Raw genomic sequence first — 22,522 nt, 5'->3', positions numbered from 1 at the left:
TTGAGTAGCAACACGAAGACTAGGAATGATAAATTCCCACGGCATGACTGCTTCTTGGCCATATACCATCTTGAATGGTGTGCAATTAATAGCCACTTTCTACGCAGTACGATAGGCCCATAAAGCTGACATAAGCTTTAGATCCCAATCAGTGCGATGAGCCTCAACTCTCTTTGTCAGAATAGAGATTAAGGTCTTGTTGGTACTCTCGGCTTGGCCATTCGTTTGCGGGTAACAAGGAGTAGATTTATAATGGGATATCATGAAATTTGTTGTGAGCTCCTTAATCACTTCATTTATAAAATGCGTACCATTGTCGCTCACAAGTTAAAAAGGACAACAAAGCGTGTGATTATATTTTCAAAGAGGAACTTGGCTGTTGTCCTCGCATCTGCCTTACGTGTTGCTTTCGCTTCAGTCCATTTGGTCACATAGTCAGTGGCCACAATAATATAGCGAGATTGTGTGTTACAAGCCGCTGGCCTAATTGGACCTACAAAGTCTAAACCCCACTTTTCAAATGGTTGGTTTATTTTAATTGGATGTAGGGGCATCTGATATTTCCACTGGGGTTACTTGTAGCGTTGGCATTCATCACAACCCTTCACAAAAAGTGATGTATCTTGGAACATAGTGGGCCACCAATACCCTGATTGCAATATCTTTCACGCAGTTAAGTCTCCTGAAAAGTGACCACCAGCTACGCCCATATGTGCCTCTTGCAAAATATATAGATACTCATCGTCTTGGGCATAATGCCTAAGAACGTCATCCTTTCCTCTTTTATAAAGAGTCCCGGCCATTAGGCAATAGAGTTTGCATTCCTTGATCAGCTTTCAAGCTAGATCTTTACGAAGCTCTTTGGGTGGAAAACCATTAACTAAGAAGTTAACAATCTTCTCACTCCATTCAGGCATTGTCTCCACCATGAACAAGGAAGTGTCAAGTAAGTCATCATCAACTCCCGTAGGAGCTTCACCATTAGGTATGCGAGACAAATGATCAGCCATGACGTGTTTTTTGCCAGGTCTCACAACAACATTGAAATCAAACTCAAGGAGAATCAACAACCATCGTGTGATTCTTCCTGTGGAGCATGGTTTGTTCACCAGATACAATAATGCTTGATGATCCACATAGAAAACAAACTTGGTGGCAAGAAGGTAATAACAAAATTTCTTTACTGCATATATCATTGCCAACCCTTCTTGCTCTGTAGTGGTGTAGTTCATTTCAGCATCATTCAACTAGCGACTGGCAAAGCTAATGGGGTAGTCTAGTTTACGTTCAATTCAGCATCATTCAATTCAGCATCATTCAATTGGCAAAGCTAATGGGGTAGTCTAGTTTATGTTCTCCAGGTTGAGTTAGTACACACCCAATAGCAAAGTTTGATGCATCAATATGCACATGGATGATTAAATCCCAGTTAGGCATTTACAAGATTGGAGCACTCACCAGGGCCTTCTTTAATAACTCATATGTATGGTCACAATCTTCGGTCCAAATAAACTCGATGATGAGAAGCTTGTACAATGGTCGAGCTATCTCAGCGAAGAATAAAATAAACCTTCGATAATAACCAACATGGCCCATAAAGCGCTAGACTCCCTTATAGTTGGTGGGTGGGGGCAATTCCAGAATGACCTTGATTTTACTTTCTCGTCGGTGGAAATCCCATTTTTGGACACTATATGCCCTAGAATATCTCCGTGTTTAACCCAAAATTGGCATTTGAAAGGATTCAATGAGATGCGATATAATCTACACCTTTCAATGTAAACACATCAAGTGCTCGTCCCAAGAGGAATGAACACAAAGATCATCTAAGAGGGCTTCACAAAAGTCCCTTAGATATTCCTTAAAGGCTGTGTTTATCAATCGTTGGAATGTTGCAGGTGCATTGGTTAAGCCAAAGGCCATGACGTGAAAGGCAAACACTCCAAACTCCAAAGGCCATGACGCGAAAGGCAAACACTCCAAACTCCGTTATAAAAGCTGTTTTAGCTTAGTCCTCTACTGCAATTGTGATCTGATTGTAACCAGAGTACCCGTCTAAAAAGCTATAAGCCTCCTTGCCCTACAACTCTTTCAAGCACATGTTCCGAATACAGCAAGGGGTAATGATCTCTTCTGGTATGGCTGCATTAACCTTTTTGAGATCAACGCACACTCTGAGTTTCCCATTCTTCTTTGGTATAATGACTATCGGAGAAACCCATTCTGAGTGCTCAATAGGGTATATGAATCCACATTTTATAAGCTTTTCAATTTCCTCTTGTACAGTCTTTTCATACTTAGGATTCATTGGGTAGGGACGTTGCTGGACTGGCCTAGCAGTGCTAATCATTGGAATTGTGTGTTGTACTACATTGGGTGGAACACCCTTCATATCATGGTATGCCCAAGCAAATATGTCCTTGAATTCTTTAAGAAGCATCTTAAGTGTAGCTTCTTCCATCTTGGTGAGGTCTTGAGCAATAAAAACTGGTTTAGACTCCTCACTTGGATCTGCTATTTCTATCTCCTTAACTACCCCCGGGCCATTGTAGACACCGCTACTCCCATTGGTAGGCGTTCATTGGGATTTTGTGTAGATGACTTTACGTTCCCCTATGGTAAAAGATTTGAAATGCTCGGGTATAAGTCTACCGGTTCTTGTTGTGCCATGCTTTTTTCTTTAATTTCCGCTTCCTTTTGTTGCTGAGCTAACTCTTGGTTTTGATGCCTTCTTGCAGTGTACGACTTAGTTTTGGCTGCTCTTTGATTTCTAATTGGGCGATGTCATGAGGTTGCGGACTACACCACATGACACCTTGGAGGTATTCTCCCCAATTATCCACTAACTTCTGATGAGCGTCATATGCTCTTACATAACTAAGCCATTCTGCCAGTGGATCTCTCTTTGTTTATTCTAGCTCGTACATTAGCTCAATAGCGTTGTTGCTTATGTCTTGTCTTCTTCTTACCTAGTTTTTTATTTTTGTTTATATCAGATTCGGACTCACTTGATCAATTTTCACTTGGGCCCCCCTCACTCTCGGATGAACTTCAAGAGGTTACGGTCCTAGGCCTTAAGCATGTGGCTTCCACACGGGTGAATATTCAATTCATACCCCCTATCAGGCTCAGAGTTAGTTTCTTCTTGAGATTCAGACTCGGAGTCGCATTGGTCAGAGTCTCTGCTACTTTCAGTGTCAAGGGAGTTTGCCACTTTCTTGCCACCATCAGAAGTCAAGTGCATAACACCTATCATGTTTACTGGCACTGATGGTGGCATATCTTGCCCCTTAGGCGTTACCCAACTTGTGCCTCTATTTCCCCATGTGTCTATGGTTGCCGCTATGTGTACCCAATCTACGTTATCTGACTCAGTCATGCCCGGTAGGACATCCATATAAGGAGAATCTTCCCCATCATCGGTCTCTTTTTTGCATGTATAGCAATACTTTAATGGGGCTGAGTGAATAGTGGTATCTAATCGATTTATCAATGATAACCTTGCTTCCTAAAGGATGCACGCAACCATTCTCAAGATCAACTCGAATGACAGAGTCCCAGAATTGTAAGTAGACATGGTTTTTTGACCAGTCATGCACCATTTGTGCTTCCCTCATGAAAGGACGTCATCCTAAGATCATTTGATATGACATAGGATGCTTATAGAGAAATCCATTACAATGAAGGTATGCCTTACCTTGTATCCCAGAACCTTGATCTTAAGGTCCCTTAGCATTCCAATAGGTTTAGCTATAGTTGCGTTTGCCATCTTAACCACTATGTTTGTGACTTCTAGGTGAGGTCTTCCCATAGATTCCTAGCAGTTTTTAGTCACAATGCTCACTCCAGCACCACCATTAAGGATTCCCTTTAGAGTTAATCCCTTGGTAGTAATGGGGAGGGTTGCATTAGATTCATCACCTTCAAAGTACTGTCCCAACTTGTTAATAGGTATTTTAATGAGACCGAGTCTTCATCTAGGTTGGGCTATAGATCCAAATGTTCCTCCACATCTTGAAGCGTGTCGGGTCTATCAATATTTGCAAATTGTGGTAACCCCACCTTCAGTTCTCCATTGAGAAATGCCCAAAGAGCTAAGAATAGCTTAGGATCTCCGTATAACTTGGATGTGATCGTGGTTCTGATTTCAGAGGACATGAAATCCATTAGTTTGGACACATTCAACGATACTTTTCGAGATATCAGCCCCTGACTAGGGACTGGTGAAGATGGAATCACTTCCTCTTCGATGGGGTGATCAGGCATTCCCTTACTAAACATTCTTTCAAGCAAGAAGGGTGTCTGCCCACTTCCTGATGTCCTATCCTTGCTTTCTTCCCGAATGATACTAGGTATAACTAACGGTTTATGGCTCCTGTGAGGCTGAACTTGTGTAGGAAACATTGTGTCTAGAATCTTGATTTTTCTAGGTTCTGGCTCCAGTTCTCTTTGTGTTTCTTCCACCAAACCCCTTAAGTGTTGCACTCGTTCAATATCCTCTACTGGGCTTGGGTAAGTCCCAATCTTTTTATTGAGGGTTTTTGGCCCACATGGCTTGTCTTTGAGAGTCTCAGTCAATCTGGGTAGCCGAGAGGGCATTAGCTGACTTGGTTGTGGGGCAGGAGGAGTTTTCTTTTGTTTCCCCCGATTTATGTCTTTGCTTGATTCTCCTTCGTTGCACTCCCGAGTGGGTTCCTCCCTTAAAGTAGTGGCTTTGGTCCCCATGGTTTCTATTGAATCAGAATCATCTTCAGGATCATTCATATACACAGGGTCGTCTCCTCTCCCTATATTAGTCTTTGAACTAGGTTTGGAGCTCATGGCATTAAGCGATCTCTTCCGTCGCATTTTCTTTTTCTTTGCTTGAGCAATTGATGCAGTATCCCTCTCTTCAAGAATGTAGTTTTGATTTTGAAGCATTGACCATGTGACTACATTTGCGAGTACAACAGGTGTGGTTCCTAGTGCCTCATTGGTGACCTCAACCAAATTCAATGGCGTAATCTTGGGTGCACTTGGATTATGTGGACATTGAGCAATCAAATGATCTATGCCACAATGATTACATGTAAGTACCGGTATTCCCGACGTGCTCCCTTGATTTGGTTGCATTTGAGTAGCAATCTTCTGTAGCCTATTAGGGCACTCCGCTACACGATGCGGTCCACCACAATCGTAGCATTGAAGAGGTGGTCTCGTGGCAAAGGTATTAAGGTTTTGCCCTCTTGTTGGCGAGAGCAGCCGCTTGATATACAGGCTTGACTTGCCCAAAATGATCCTCCATATAATATTGGGGAGTCATTTCAAACATATCAATCCTATATGGAACAGTGGAGTCTATATCCTCTTCATAATCCCCACATGCACTATGTGACTCACAACCCATCTGGTTTATAGGGGTAACCCTCAGATGCAGAGGTTGTGGTCCTAGCACTAGCGATGGTAACGGCACAGACTGGACTAAATTTGGGTTCCTTGTGGAACTATGTATTGTGACGGTTGCTCGACAGGTGGTGCAGGCATCAGTGCGGGTACTTGAGGTGTGTTTGACTAGGCTAGTGGTGCCTGATTTGCTAACATTCACTTAAGTACTAGGCAATCCTTAGATTGATGGCCATACTTACCACCTGTATTGCAAGTCCCATTGAATTTAACTCTGAAGGTGGAACATTCACTTGTGCTATGTGGTCCTAAGCAAACCGAACACCATTGTTGCTCTCTTCTTGGGTACATATGGCTATTTTGAGGATCTTGATTACCCCTAAAGTATTCTTGGAGAGCCTTAGTAAGGTCAATTATAGACATTTCGGATATCTTGGGCTCCTTGGCAATAGGTTTTACAGTCATTGGCTCGTGCCCAGATACTTGCGAACTAACAGACTTTGTCTCCGAAGACACTTTTTTACCTGTAATCAAGTTGTCTTCTAACTGGATTGCATTGGCAGTGACTGCTTCCCACGTCATAAGATCTCTAATGACTAGGCCATTGTATATGTCCTCGTGGCGCAATCCTTGGATGAATCTATCAAGAAGTTGGTTGTTAATTGAAGTGCTCATCGGGAATACAACGAGAATTCAGATGCTTTAGTCGACTAATAAAGTCTCTCACTGACTCTCCTTCCTCGTGTTCAGCTTTTTGGAGTTGAGATGCTACACCCCAAAGCACACCCTCACGTATGTAGTCTTTCAAGAACAATCTCTTGAGAGTGGGATAGTGAGTTCAACCCTTAAAGTTAGATACCAATCTCTGGCTTTTCCACTCAAGGTTAAGCCTAAGGCTTTACACTTATGTAGCTCATTGTGCTCTTCCGAGGAATCACACACGTGTTCAAAAACTTCAATGTGATTCCTAACATCTTCGTTACCCCACTGAAGTTCTGAGTGAGCTTGGCAACTTGTACCGCCTTGCTTCTAGGCTCTCTTTCAGGTATGCCACGCATTTCGCAATAGATCGTCTGATCGTTTGAGCAAACGCTGCTAGATCACCTAAGTGAGCAGGCATAACTGGTGGAGGCACTTCTAGGATGGCCTGGTTGATAGGAGTTAGCATTGGTCTTGATATGTATACAGCTGACGTGGGATATGATATGTGACTAGGCATAGCTCCTCTTGGATAAGGGTTTTGATAAGGCATTCGTGGAGCATATTCCATTGGCATAACAGAAGGCATAGGAGCTACATGAGCATGAGTAGCGATAGGTACATATGGTCGATATGCACTGGTATGCACTGCTGTAGGTACTGTACCACTAGGTAGCGGTGTTGTACTACAGTGTTTAATGGGTGCACTTTCCATCATGCTCATCATCGGGGTAGGCATTGTGGATTCCCTAATGGAAAGTTGAGCCAAAGTTGGAAAGCTAAAGTTACTGCTCGTGGGCTCAACCTGCATTGAGACTCTAGGTGAAACAACATACGAAGGATCTACGGGACTCACCGAGGGAGTCTCCAATTGCAACAGGGTTGGTTGTTTAGCCTTGCCCATATCCAACAATCTCATAGGGCCAGTTGAAACAAGGTTCACTCCCCTATTCTGCATCTCGAATTGGATAATTCTATGGATAACTTCACATATCATTTGTTGTTGTTCATCTAGATTGGTGGCACTAGATGTAGATCGTATGACTTCTAACCAACCTACATGGTATGTGTAGCCCGTGTATAGGTCAGTCAGAGTCTCCGTGTGTAGGTCATATTCCCAATTTTCATTGAGAAATATCCCATCCAAACTTGGCGTGCCAAAAGGTTCTCTCAAAGTGGATGCAATATCACTTCTTGTGGTTTGACTTCTAGGGGCCTCTACTTTAGGAAGAGCATCAGAAGGTGGTAGCTCAATAGGGCCTTCATTAAATGAAGTGGGTAGAATATCCACATGGACACTCTTTGGGAGGGCAGGGTCTACATGAGATGTGAATGGCAAATCTACTTCCCCACCTCCTTCGTTTACTTCACTTATCGCAGGTTCAGAGCGCGTAGCTCTACTAAAAGTCTCTATTAGACGACTAAACATACTAGATCCAGGTTGTGGGGCCCAAACTGGCACGTTTTGTCTTGCTTCCTCAGAGTTCTAGGTAGGATTCCCTTCCATGACTTCAGAGTCAGAGGACGGGTCACTAGTTGCTATTCGTGGATCTTGGGTTGCACTTCCTTGGAAGGCCACCAAGATGCTAACGTGGAGGGATGGTGTGAGAGCCTATGTAAACTGAAACGTTTTCTAGTTGTTGCTCAGACTCTAGCACCCGACCAGAGGATAGATGCATGTGACATGGGTATCCTATGGGCATTGGTAACTACCCTTGAAGCCCACACAAGTGGTTTCTCAGGTGTTTCGTACCCTGTTTTTACTTGGTTTTTTCTTGTTTTCAAGCCGTTTTTACCCCCTTACTTATGGTCGAATCTGGACTAAGGCGTGTGAGACAAGTGTATCATTCAAGGGATCCTAGCTTGCTTTACAGCACAGTGTTCACCTATCCGGAGCTCTCGTGGCCCTCAGAACACTCTATTTGTGCCTGCTGTGGGGGGGAAGGTGAAGGCTTTGTCCCACATGCCCACCACTCCACTCCTTGGGGGGTAGACTATATAGAGAGCTTCACTCCCCTTAAGCTTTCACTTGAGAGAAAGCTATGGAGGCTCACTCTCCTATATATATATACATCAAAAGACCGAGGCTGGGGTCGGGGTCAATTGGGGGTTTTTTCTTTTTCACTTTTTTTTCAATAAAAAATTTCTTTTTAAGTTTTTTTTAACCCTCTTCTTTTTTCTTTTTTTTAAAATACTAAAAAAATGTTTTTAGAGAAAAATAGCCCTAACTAACTTGCTAACTTACTCCTCTAACAGCTAACATACAGCTCTGAAATGTGCAGAAAATGAAGACAACAGAACACTGGAGAACAACAATGGAGAACAACAGCAAACACACAAACACGCCTCTCTTTGTCTTTCCTACATGATAAAATAGACTTCAAACAGCAGCGCTCGGTGCATCTGGAGCTTGGTGCAGGGCAATTCCCCGGCAGCGGTGCCAAAAATGTACGCTTTTGCCGCACGTGTCGGAGCTAGGGACAGGCCAAGCACCGTGTGCGAGCCACGAATGGCTGCAAAAAAGCACACAACCAGAAAACCAGCAAGCTCAAAACAGGGAGCAATGGTGTGTCACTTACCGCTCAGACCGCCGTCATCGTGAAGGATTCTCACGCCGATGAAGAAGGAGCCGCCCTCGCTGCCGCAGCCGTGCCGCCACGCAATGCTCGATCGCTACACACACACACACTCTCTCTCTCTCTCTCTCTCTCTCTCTCTCTCTCTCTCACACACACACACGTTGCAGAAGGAGATGGAGAAGATGAAGCAAGAGAACTCCTTGTATTCACACTTACTGAATGAGAGGTTTTAGGTTACATTTGACTTTTATATGTGACCTGGCCGTTCACACTGGGCGCCCGCACATGGCCGACCGGTCCTAACCCTTATCCTGATGAAATTCGAGGTGCGCCTCTCATCGGCGAGATCACCCAATCCTTTTACCCTTTACATGTCGTGCCGACTAGCCCGGCCCATGACTCAGAATACATAAAATAATTATAGGACATAAAAAGTAATACGTCTCAATGTTCACCATTCAATGTTCACCATAGGTCAACATGTGGATAGACCATCTTTCTTTACTCTTTTGGCCGTCAATTGCACCACTTTTCGTTCATCAATCGTGTATGTATTAAAATGGTTTGGCACTGAGAGTAGATCTAGTTTATCTTCATCGTCTCTTTTTGTTATTCTTGGCTTTGTGCTTGGCTTCAGCAAGAGCCTTGTTTTGTTTTTGCTTAGAGCTTGTGGGATTCCCTTGTCATCTTAAGGGTGATCATGTTTAGGTCAACTTCCCACCATTGTCACTGTCTAGTAGTGTAGGTCTCATGTGAATCCACAGCCTCAACATAGCAAATCCAATGGAGACAGGAGAAGATACTTCTCAGAATTTATGTGTGGTTTTCTCCTTCTTAGCCAGGTGATTCTGGGTAATGTGAAATTTCTCCTTCTATTGTGTAGAGGAGTCATTGCTCATTGCTAAATGAGTCCTTCCAGTTCAAAGTCACTATTTGCTCCCAAAAGGGATGCTACACTAAGCATGGAGGTTATCTCTATCTCATCTAGTCCTACAAACCTTCCACACTTCTGTGTGAAAGAGAGTCCATGGTTTCCAAGACATGAATAATCCTTTACTCATAGTCATCAACTCTTGTATAGGTAATCCAATCCTTAGAGTCAACTTTTGTAGGGGTTCATAGTCCTAGTTCTCATCATCACTATCCCAATAATTTTTTATGATTTACAAATGTTGACCGAAGCAATTCAGACAATTGTGTCAGATTCATTGTGGCAAGAATGCATCAACCCATGGGATGAGTTTCAAATCTATTTTTAAGAAATCATTACCCTTGTGCACATAAAAGTGGTAGGGAATCATAAACCTTGCATATGTAAATGTGGTTACCCTTGTGTATGTAAATGTGGTGACCCTTGTGCATGTAAATGTGGTGACCCTTGTGCATGACCCTTGTGCATGTAAATGTGGTTACCCTTGCGCATGTAAATGTGGTGACCCTTGTGCATGCAAATGTGGTTACCCTTGTGCATGCAAATGTGGTTACCCTTGCATATATAAATGTGGTTACCCTTATGCATGTAAATGTGGTAGGGGCTCATAAACCTAGTTCTCATCTTCACTATCCCAACAACTTGTTGGGATATCACAACATTTACACATTACCCAAATTGGTTTAAATAGTTATGTTAGAATCATTAGCAAGAATGCCTTAAACCACGGGATGAGTCTTCCCTATTTTTAAATATATTTTCAAGGGCTGGTTTCCCTTTTGTGTATGTAAATGTGGTAGGGGCTCATAGTGTTAGTTATCATCTTCACTATCCCAACAACTTGTTTTGCAACATTACCACATGTTGATAGAAGTGGCTCAAACATTCATGCCAGACACATTGGCAAGAATTCCTTATCCCATGGGATGAGTCTTCCCTGTTTTTAAATATTTTCAAGGATTGGTTACCCTTGCATATGTAAATGTGATGGGTTTCGAACTAGCCTTACATCTCTCATATAAGATCTTCCAAGGATCTCAGTGTACAATTCTCTTCTCTGAAAATCCATTACCATGAATAAGTGGTGGAAGCTTAGTCTGAAGGTTTTATGCATCTTGTAGGATCTATCTCATTACATAAATAGGCCTTTAGTGATTTACACTCTTAACACTAATAGTTACCTTTGTAGCATTATATGGTAGTGATGTGTGTGAACACACATCACTACCTTTGTAGCATTATATGGTAGTGATGTGTGTGAACACACTTAGGACCGCTGGGGCACTTTTTCCCTCACTAGGAGGTTTTTTCCCCCTACGTATGTACACCCTCTTATCTACTCATTTTGGGCTGTGTTCTTATCTTTTGTATCTGGAACAAATTTATCTATTCTAATCTAATGAGTTTGTGTGCTCTCAAGCTTCTCTATCTTGTGTGTGTGCATTGTTGCAACCCTAACCCCAATTCCAACAATTGGTATCAGAGTTAACTTCCTTAACACTTGATCTAGTAATCTCCCTCCCTCCTCATCATGACCGTGTTTTTTTTTCTCCGATTGAGATACCCTCTTAGGAGAAGAAGGTATATATTATAGTGTGAAGTATACGAAGTATATAAAATTTTCGAGGTCCATGGCACGATTCGGGTGCATTTTGGGCACCGCAAGGTTTCTGCAGACGTTCTGGAGAGGCATCATTTTGGATTGGTTCTGATCGATTTTGGATTGGTTCTGATCGATTTTGGATGTTTGGGCTGTGCACCGGCAAAGATTTGGTGTGCAATAGCATCTACAATGTCTTCAACAACATTGACCATCATACTTTCGCTAGTAACACTCTATTCTCTACTCAGTGTTATTTTTCATACACTTTGCAAGTGATTCAATCAATTGGCAACCATCCGGGGTTGCAGTCAGTGAATATACTGATCAGTGAATACTGAGTACTTGCAGTGTGTTGAAAGATTTTGCATTTGGTAGACAGTCATGGCTGGTAGTAGTGATGTATTCAACATGTTTGCTTAGGACAAACTTAATGGGACTAACTACCTATTGTGGTCCTTTATGATGAGGCATGTACTGGTTGCTAAGGGCCTTTGGAATGTGGTCAGTGGTAGTGAAACTCGTCCTGTTTCACAGCTACCAATGCAACCAGGTGTGCTACAGGTACATCTGAAGTAGAATTTGATATAGATGTGGCTCCTCCATATACACCACCAGTACCTCCCACTGCTGCTCAAACGAGATGAGATGGAAGAGATGCACATGCACATGTATGGCTTGCACTTTCTATGAAGCGAAGCATTATTCCTTATATTTGGTCATGTAAGACTTCAAAACACGCATGGGGGGATGCACTTGCTACATTATTCTAGGTGCGCAATGAAGTAGGTATTGCATATCTACACAAACAGTAGGAGTCTGAGCACATGAATGAGGGAGAGTCAATGGACAACTTCTTGACCAAGATCAAAGACTTTAAGGAGCAGCTCGCTAGTGTGGATGAGATATGTCCTGATAGTTCATTGGTGGTGCCCACAGTTCTCAATGCATTGTCAGATTCTTATCAGAGTTTTGCCTCTACCCTTAGACTCGTGATGAAGGGAAATCCAAATGCCCTTACATTTGATGAGCTAGTTTCAGTACTCTTGCAAAGAAGAGCACTCAAGGAAAAATAGATCTATTATGCGAGTTGGTGATCAAGCTTTTGTTGCCAGTCAAAAAGGCAAAGGTAAAGCTTCTTCACATGGTGGCTATAAGCTAAAATCAAAATCCTCAGGTAAGGATGTAGAGAAAGAAGGTGATAAGCCTAAAAAGAAGAACAAGTGTCACTATTGTAGGAAACCAGGGCACTACATAAATGAGTGCAAGAAAAAGCTAGAGAAAGAGAAAAAGAAAGAATTAGGCATGGCTATGTGGCTGATGCATCTGTACCAAGTGCAGAGAAGAAGGAATCTGTAAGTTCTACTCAAGATGATTGGGCATGGACTATACATTGCAGTTATGACCCTTTTGTTCTTGATGTATTCATGTGTCAGTGGGCAGAATCGAATGCTTGGTACTTTGACAGTGGTGCTAGTAAGCACATTACTTCACAAAAACATTTGTTCTCATCTCTGGAATCTGTCCAAGTGTAGGAACCGCCACATGTGCAAATGGTTCCTCATATCCTATCAAAGGAGTTGGTAGAGTTGTGCTCACTGCTGCAAATGGGGGTGTATTTACTCTTTCTAAACTTTTATATGTGCAAGGCATTAAGAAGAACTTGTTGTCAGTTTTAGCCTTAGCCTTGTCAGGCTTGATGGTGAAATTTTTGGATGACAGATGTACAGTTCATGATAGAAATGATGGTTACCTTAGCCTTGTCAGGCTTGATGGTGAAATTTTTGGATGACAGATGTACAGTTCATGATAGAAATGATGGTTATTCTATCATTACCTTAGGTACCTTGTTTCATGGCCTATACAAGATGGATGTATTTGAGAAGCTGCAACATAATGCTTGCTCAGTCTCTATGACTCGTGCTATGAGTGATGTAGAATTATGGCATGCAAGATTTGGCCATCTGAATTATGGTAGTTTGTTATGCCTTCAAAAGCATGATATGGTGTCTGAGTTGCCAACTCTTGAGACCCCTGTTAGACATGTATGTGAGGGGTGTATTCTTGGTAAAATGCATCGGGCATCATTTCCAAAGGATGGATCTGTGATAGCTATTAAGAAATTACAGCTTATACATAGTGATGTATGTGGTCCTATGAGGACACCATGTATTAGGGGATATCTCTACTTCATCACTTTGATTGATGATTACTCCAGATATAGTTGGGTGTATCCATTAATGCAGAATTTAGAGGTTTTTATGTGCTTTAGGCACTTTGTATCCATGGCTGAAAATGCATGTGAATGTAAAGTTGGCACCCTTCATTCAAATCGAAGGGAGGGGGAGTATATGTCTAAGGAATTTCATGCATATATGGCTGAAAAAGGCATAAGGCATCAATGTACAGTGCCATACACACCTCAGCAAAATGGTGTGACTGAGAGGAAGAACATGTATGTCATGGAGATGGCACGATGTATGGTGAAAGCACTACCAAGGCCTTGTAGTCTAAAAATCCTTATGAAGCTTGGCATGGCAGGAGGCCTTCTGTGGCTCATTTGTGTGTTATTGGTTGTCTTGCTTATGCTCTTGTGCATGAGCAACAATGTAGTAAGCTTGATGATAAGGTAGTTAAATGCATATTTGTGGGATATAGTTCAAAAAGCAAGGAATATAGACTCTACCATCCGGCCTCAAAGTGGATTTTGGTAAGTAGAGATGTTGTTTTTGTTGAAAACTCACTTCAGCCCATGCTTTCATGCAAAAAACAACAAAACGTATGCTCACAAGACATGTTTGATTCGCTCCTTCCTTTGTTTAATGGAGGGGAGCCATATGTAGAGCAATTGAATACTCAACCAAGTGCTGAAAATTCAACCTTTGCAGGTGCAAAATCAGCCTGCAAAATAGTCTTTTGATGAGGCATTTATTGAGGATGTAGTGGATGAGGAGAGAGCAGCCATAGAAGAATCTAGGCGTATGCCAAAATGGCTTGTGCAAACATTGAGGGATAGCAAGTTGGCAACTCCTTTACCTAGCAGAACTCATGCAGGTTCTCACCATGTAGATTATTCTCATGTGGATCATGTCCTCATTTCTACTTTATGTAATGAGGAGGAACCTATTTCCTTTGAGGAAGCACATGATGATCATTGGTGGATGCATGCTATGCAAGATGAGTATAACTCTATACTCAAGAATGACACCTCGAATTTGACAGATCTACCTCATGGCAAGAATGTCATTGGTACTACGTGGGTTTAAAAATTCAAACGCAAAGTAGATGGTAGCATTGATCTCGCTACAAGGCCAAACTTGTGCAAAGGGGTATGCCCAACAAAAGGGCATTAATTATGATGAGACCTTTGCACCCACATCTCGTATGACTACCATTAGGTGTCTCATTGCTTTGGCAGCACATCATGGGTGGAATGTATATTAGTTATCATGGGTGGAATGTACATTAGTTGGACATTAAGACTGCATTCTTGAATGGTGATTGACATGAGGAGGTGTATGTATCGTAGCCTCTTGGTTTTGTTGTGAAAGGAGAAGAGTCTAAAGTATGCAGGTTGAAAAAGGCTCTTTATGTCCTTAAGCAAGCTCCTAGAGCATGGTATGAGAAGATTCATACATACTTGGTTGCAAATAATTTTTGCAACAGTCCAGCAGAGAGTACTCTCTATGTAAGGCTGAGTACAGGAGGGTAGCTTTTACAGCAGCTAGAGTTGAGTGTGTGTGGCTCAGACGTCTTATGGCTGATTTAGGTGTTGGATAGTCGTCTACTAGCACTATGATTTTCACTGATAGCCAGAGTGCATTAGCAGTTGTGAGGAACCCAGTGTTTCATGCTCACACTAAGCACATTGAGGTGCATTACCACTATGTCAGGGAAAGACTCTCTGCAGAGCAATAGAGATCAACTTGGTCTATGTGCCTACATATAACAACATGGCAGATTTATTCACAAAGACTCTTCCTCGTGAAAAGTTTGAAACTTTTCGTAAAGCTTTGGGCTTACTGCTTTTTCAAGATTGATCAGCCTTACACTGTACATATTCAAATCATCACTCCAAGGAGGATTTGTAGCATTATATGGTAGTGATGTGTGTGAACACACTTAGGACCACCGGGCACTTTTTCCCTCACTAGGAGCTTTTTTCCCCCGTGCATATGTACACCCTCTTATCTACTTATTTTGCAGTGTGTACTTTTGTATCCTGGCACACATTTGTTATTCTAATCTAGTGAGTTTGTGTGCTCTTAAGCTTCTCTATTTTGTGTGTGTGCATTGTTGCAACCCTATTCCAACATACCTTACTCCACCAAGCCTTGACACTATGGCTTTTAATCCAGAGCATCTTTCTCCCAATAAACATTTAAAATCTATGAAAATTTTTATTGGCCCCACCATTAAGATAGATGTTGTTACTTGAGGTTAATAAGCGCAAGGAGACCAAGGGCACTCTACTAGGAAGGCTACCAACAACCATAACTTTCACTTAAGCTACCACATTTCCATCAAGTGCTATGAGATGTTGTAGTCTCCAAAGGTCACACCACACCTTGATTGTCTCGATGTCAAAGGACTCCACGAGTAGTAGCATTAGGGCCTCCCCACATCCCTCAAGTCCTCAATTACATCACTTTAAAAAACTCACTAATAGTAGAGTGGAATAATCTTGAGAGAGACATCAAGGTTCACACAAAGTGATTTCTAGTTAATTCAAAATAAAGCCTTAGAATTTACAACTATTATCAAACATATATATATTTTCTTTTCGTCATGTGTAATATTATCTTACCCTCTCCAAAAATGTCTAAGCAATGTCTACTATTCATATGAGTCTTACAAACAAAATATTGTTGCACCTGTAATTTCACACACCTTTGATACCACATTTGAAAAACAATATCTATGGCTTACATTAGCATTCTAATGATCAAAATATCTTGAAAATTTTGCTAAAAAACAAGTTCACAACTTGATATCAAAGTGTATCATATAATGATATAAAGTCATTCTTGAACCTTTCATGGACATGAGCCTCTTTGCTAGGAAACAATGCCCAACTTTTCTCCCATTGTCATCAATTAGAGATAAAAGAAATTAGAAAGAATCTCCCAAATAGTGTGTACAAAAAAGTTACAAAGCATATAAAATGGGCATGCAAGATTCTCAATTTGACTATAGAATTTATTTTTTCAATTTGCAAAAACATGCAAATTGAATGAAATATAATTATGATTTAGCTCAAAAAACTTCAAACTTTCTTTGAAAAAATTAAATTTTGAAGTCATATTAGTTAAATGATTTGTAAAGAAAAACTTGCCATATCAATCCAAACTTTGAAGTCATATTAGTTAAATGATTTGTAAAGAAAAACTTGCCATAGCAATCCAAATTTAAAAAAGTTCTAACCACACATGCATATGATCATGTGCTTGTGGGGACGACATAGCCATCCAACACTCACCCCAAAAGGTACCATACTTGTAGGGGTATGCGAGATATATGATCCCACTAGTACTATTTATACGTTGTAAACACAAGCATGTCTCGTATTAATTTTACAATAAATCAACATGTGGAGTAGTTGTTGGTGCTAATTGCGCATCACGTAAGCATCATAAAAATTAACACATGTTAAACCAATGTATTTTCTTTAAGAATTCAAATACATCCTTCCCTTATGTTCATAAAAATAAACATTAAAAATTCATATAAGTCTGCAGCAACATACATCTCTACATATGGCCTTCCATGATAATCTAAAGGATATGTCAAGCTCATGCCAACTACATCCATAATCTAGTTATTGAATCCATCATCTCATTTTGGGTCTAAAGTATTTTGCAAGCTTCTAGAGTGTGAATACATGTACAAAGGTAGTCAAAATGTTATCTTTATTGTTGTTCATATAGTGGTACAAAGTGCATATGCATACTCCTGCAATACCCTTAAGGTTGCCAAGGAGTAAATTTTGATAATGTCAAGCTCATGCCAACTACAGACATAATCTAGTTATTAAATCCATCATCTCATTTTGGGTCTTAAGTATTTTGCAATCTTTTAAAGTGTGAATACAAAGGTAGTCAAAATGTTATCTTTATTTTTGTTCATATAGTGGTACAAAGTGCATATGCATAGGCTTGAGAAAGGGTGAGAGTGAGTTGTACTTCATTATCATGTTGTTCATTGTTATTTGAGGCCCTACATAAATGCATCAAAACTCTGGTAACTAATTGTCTTTGTATTGATTATCATCTAAGGTAGTTTCTTCCATTTAATTTTCCATCCAATCATAGTAGTAGAGGGAAAGTTCTACTTGAAGACATTTCAGTAAATGTTCCAAAAGGTAAGAACTAGCACTTGTATCCAACACTATGCCCATGATCTAAGATCACTGAGATGATACAACCCATAATAATGACACTTGCAAAGTGTAGGATCTTCCATCATATACATTTATTAAAGCACAAGATGCATAGAGGTAAGGATGGAGAATGATATTGAAATATTATTAAACTTGACCCAAAAAATAATTTTAATATCCATACATACCTTCAGCTTTGAAGCTAGATCAAAACTAGTAGGCATGTATAATCTACAAATAATTTTAATATCCATACATACCTTCAGCTTTGATAGCTAGAGTAAACCTAGTAGGCATGTATAATCTACAAAAAATATTATAATAGTATTTAAGTGAGTGATGATTTATTATTGTCCCATAGATTTTTTTCTTACAAGAAGCTTTGCTCTAGATTGCATGTGCTCTTTGTTTAGCTTGACAAAAAATCCTACCAAATTTCTCTCTTATCATTAAGATATTTAGAATAAACAAGAGTGGTATATACACAATATGGCATTAGATGCTCTTTACTTGCAAGTTTTAGAAAAAATTTTAAATGCTAAATATCTCAAGATATACGTAATTGGTTCTTTTGTGATGTTGCCCATATACAAGATGATATTAGCAAAGCCAATGTAATGCTATCAAATTTATCATATTAGCAAGATTAATGATCTATTTTCACATAGCAAAACCAATAACGTACATGTCAATCAAAGAAGATTTAAACACAATGTTGTTTACAAGTCTTAAATCTCTATTACTAACAAATTGCTAGCTAGATAGAGTTTTAAGAAAATAAACATACCTATCAATCATAGAAGCTTGTAAATAAACATAATGTTGTGTTTACAAGTCTTAAATTTCTATTACTAACAAATTGCCAGCTAGATAGAGTTTTAAGGAATGATATATGGATTTTAGGAAGAAGAATAAAAACTATCATTTTAGATGTCATTTTCTCACTAATCATTATGCTTGACTTACGTACACAAAAAACCTAACAACATGCCTCATCAATATTATATGTATAATTACGACCTTAAAATTCTTCATACTATAAGAAGAATTGTGGACTTATGATGCCAAAGTTATAGCTTTTTTTCTAATTTGATGCATTAAAAAATCATATTTTCATGTCTCTCTTAACAAGGTTTTCTACAAAACCTACAAATATTAAATTTTTAACCTTAGGTATTTCATGTGTTAAACTAAGAAAGGATCATTTAGATCTAATTCATTCACCAACTTCTCTATTTCTATGCATGTAGCCTTGAAAACATGTAAAACATATCATTATTTTTGTATAACAAATAAACAATTTAAATTTCATCAAATACAAACAAATACAAAACAAATGTAAAAAATATATTGATGTACACATTGAATTCATGCTATTGTAGTCCTAAAACTTGTGCCAAACATTTTACAATGGATGCCATAAGTAAGAATTTACATTTACCTTTCCGTAGTCAATGAGGAATGGCAACCTTAAAGGTTGGTGACTCAAATTAATGTCCTTGAGTCCGAGAAGGTAGAGCTTTAGGAGACCGACCACGTGAACCTAGACAAGAAGAAGAAGGGAAATGAAATGTTATTCTTCAAACACACATTTTCACATGGACAACACTCAACCACACAAACTTCGCCACCACTAGGCTACTAACCTTGCAGACTGCATTGTAACACTAGTCACAAAGTTCCTAACAAAGAATGCATGATTCAAACATGTGCAAGAATCAGAGCATGCATTCATAAGTGTCTAAATGTGTATGTGGCAATCAAGAGTGTGTGTGTATGTGTGTGCGTGTGCGTACGTGTGTGTGCGTACGTGTGGGTGCGAGAGAGAGAGAGAGAGAGAGAGAGAGAGAGAGAGAGAGAGAGAGAGAGAGAGAGAGAGAGAGAGATTATGATGATGATAATGATAATGATAATGATGATTTTATCATCCACAAATGCCAAATATGACTTATGGGACCAAAAGAAACGTGATACAAAGCGTCTGCTTCTCGATGGAAGGGAACAGGTAATACAACTTGATCTAGCAAATGCTAACAAATACATCAGTTTACATTGGTACAACCTTAGGAAAAACAAAACTACAAATAAAGAGAAAAAGCTTGAGAGAGAGAGAGAGAGAGAGAGAGAGAGAGAGAGAGAGAGAGAGAGAGAGAGAGAGAGAGAGAGAGAGAGACTCGTCAATTTTCCAAGCATGTGATTTCCACTCCTATTCCACCCTGGAATATATTTATCTGCTTGTTGCTCCCATTTTTTGTCAAAAGAAATTACATCATCTATGATAACAAGTAGCAAAGCTTTGTTGGCCATGTGAAAAATCTACATCTTGTACTAAAATCATCAAGAAAATGAGTGTTACCTTGTGCTAAATTATGAAGTGTTTCTTCTTCCTTTACTTCTCCAGTTCTAGTATCTTTATGCCTTGTAATGGAATGACCCTAATTCAAGTTTTTTCTTTTAATAAGTTAGACTTAGAGAATCAACTTGCTCCTTGAAGCCTATTGTATTTATATTGTGTGAAAAATTTAGTGCATCTTGGAGGATAAACCATTCTAAAGTAGGACCACTTAGTCCTTCTAAAACACAAGAGAGAACATTGTTCGTTTGAAGCTCGTGGTCACTTTTTGGCCCCCAGTTAAGAGTGATGTTTTCCAAGTGGTGTTTTTTTTCTTTTCAAATGCCTGAAGAAGGAAGAGTAGTGTGAAATATTCATGTCATGAAAAGTGTACCAAATTAATTATGATAATTGAGGGCCTTATACCTTATTTCCAAGGCCTCGAGACATTCTCTTAGTGTGTTTGCAAGTGGTGGAATCTTTCTCTTCAAATTGCTCCTCTACAACCTAAAATTTGAGAACGTAAGTGTAGATGGCACCACAGGTACAAGTGTGAAGCTTGGAGGAAGGGAAATGCAAGAAGGATTGCACAACAATAAATCAAATTATTATCTAGGGTATGAATAAACAGTTTCGGGGTCAATGCTACTTCAAATGACCAATTGTACAATATGGAATATATTATTATTTTGGCATTGCATGGAAGAACAAGTGAACCTACCCTCTATGTGCACGGCTCATACACACAAAGAGGGATGACATTGTAAAGGGGGAGAGATGAAACCATTAATAAACACAAGCATAGGAGAACGCAAGTTATCAACAACATTATAAGTACCACCATGTATAGGCATTGCCCTAAGGAACTCACCTTGCCCATAAAAAGTGATGATCTCAAAATTCAACATTGAATTTGATGAAGTACTTTAAAAAGGGTAGGCTAAAAAGCACACAACAAATGAGATTGTAAAGATGCATTTGCTTACTCCTTGTGGGCCTCCTCTCCTGGTCTTTGATGCAGAGTAATAGGCTCCTTGAGGGCCATCATAACAAAAAGAAGAGCGCGAGAAGGAGAAAGTTCCATGATTGTTTGGAAGGCTTGAGTCTATCCATTGAGAGCTTCGATCATAGGAGGAGTCTGAGGATATGATTTAAAAATCAAAATACAACTAAATTGATTGGCAAACCACACACCCACACACAAACCCCTTTCACCCACTAAATACAACTGAATTGATTGCCAAACCACACACACACACACTCTCTCTCTCTCTCTCTCTCTCTCTCTCTCTCTCTCTTCTCTCTCCTTTCACCCACTAAATAGAACTAAATTGATTGCCAAACCACACCCCCCCCCCTCCCCACACACACACCTCTTTCACCATACCCCCCACACACACACACACAAAACATGTAAGAACGCCCTCCAATAGATTTATATAATTACCTAATTGGTCATACTCATCTGGGTGCTCTACTATTGGTGGAGAGGGCACTCTACAATCACTAGAGCCTTCTTCCTTGGGAACCTCTTCAATTCTCAAGCGCCCTCGGTTGGCCTGTGAGGAATGAAGCATACTCAATTCGAAATCTAACCCTGAGGGATGCATCGAACCAAGGCTCATTTTATATTGAATTATGCAAGTCGACTCTAATCGGACATTTTGTATTTTAAGGTATTATCTTATATTTTACCTCGGGACCCCTGCTTGTTGAGAAGAATGGATGGAAGAAGGCGGAGGAGGGGTCGTGAAGGAGCAATTCGGACAGCAAACTCGAAGGGGAGGAGCGCCGATTGGCCATCGTCAAAGAGGGGACCAATAGAATGAAGAGAGAGAGAGAGAGAGAGTGTGTGTGTGTGTGTGTGTGTGTGAGAGAGAGAGAGAGAGAGAGAGAGAGAGAGTGCGTGTGTGTGTGTGTGTGTGTGTGTGTGTGTGAGAGAGAGTTGTTACTTGAAGAAGCCCACCCTTCCATCCCAAAAGACGCCTTTGGCGACCGTTATTGCCGTTGCCATTTTTAATTTCGCCTTTGATTTTTTCAAGCTTTCTCTTATTATTTTCAAGTATTGGTTCTTTTTACTCTCTCTCTCTCTCTTTCTCTTTTTTCTTTTTCTTTTTTTTGCAAGGAACACGGCACATACACGTTTATTTCCACGAGAGAGGAGAATCGAACTCGCAACATTCTGCATAGAGTGAATGCCACTATTCGAAATGCCCAATTCCCCACCCCTTTCTTTTTACATCTTGTATACTATATATAAAAAAGACTGAAGTCTCTTTTGACACGTGTCATCAAAGAATGCAAAGTTCGGGGGAGTGGACAAAGAGAGGGGGGGGAGCAAAGAGAGAGAGAGAGAGAGAGAGGTGTCAACCCCGTTAGAGACGAGTGAGAGCCGACTTGTATATATAGTGTTCACTGCTATGTAATGCAGTCCGTTACTAATAATTAGGCATATGATTTTTTTCTACATTTGATGCAATGTATGGCGTAACATTAAAAAATTAGATATGGGTGCATTTTATGAAGCTACCAAAAAGCTTACGTATGTGATTCGCATTTTAATAATCAAAATTATAAACTACATACATTAGGGATTTTGCATGCAAGCAATAGCAAGATG

At 40.1% G+C, this 22,522-nt stretch overlaps 1 protein-coding gene and 1 pseudogene across 2 annotated transcripts; both read right to left on the bottom strand.

Annotated features, from left to right (window-relative positions):
• LOC147604818 (uncharacterized) overlaps positions 1–5,112 on the bottom strand; it is a 38,794-nt pseudogene extending 33,682 nt beyond the window's left edge.
• Positions 5,113–18,925: 13,813 nt separating this feature from the next.
• On the bottom strand, positions 18,926–21,769 carry LOC147604817 (uncharacterized). 2 transcript variants are annotated; one of them, XM_086795038.1, is made up of 7 exons: positions 21,598–21,769; positions 21,350–21,461; positions 20,889–21,040; positions 20,329–20,409; positions 19,927–20,005; positions 19,745–19,843; positions 18,926–19,113 (listed from the first exon to the last, which is right to left on the bottom strand). In XM_086795038.1, exons 1-7 carry the CDS (start codon positions 21,703–21,705, stop codon positions 19,061–19,063), a joined length of 684 nt encoding a protein of 227 aa, XP_086651164.1. In that variant the 5' UTR covers positions 21,706–21,769; the 3' UTR covers positions 18,926–19,060. The 2 variants fall into 2 exon arrangements, with proteins under 2 accessions (XP_086651164.1, XP_086651165.1); XM_086795039.1 differs by lacking the exon at positions 19,745–19,843.
• Positions 21,770–22,522: the final 753 nt, after the last annotated feature.

The sequence above is a fragment of the Cibotium barometz genome, chromosome 61 (genome assembly GCF_041138505.1).
Source record: "Cibotium barometz isolate CiBa-2024 chromosome 61, ASM4113850v1, whole genome shotgun sequence".
Taxonomy (NCBI): Eukaryota; Viridiplantae; Streptophyta; class Polypodiopsida; order Cyatheales; family Cibotiaceae; genus Cibotium; species Cibotium barometz.
Note: the sequence above shows the minus strand (reverse complement) of the source record. Positions and strands in the feature narration are given on the sequence as shown.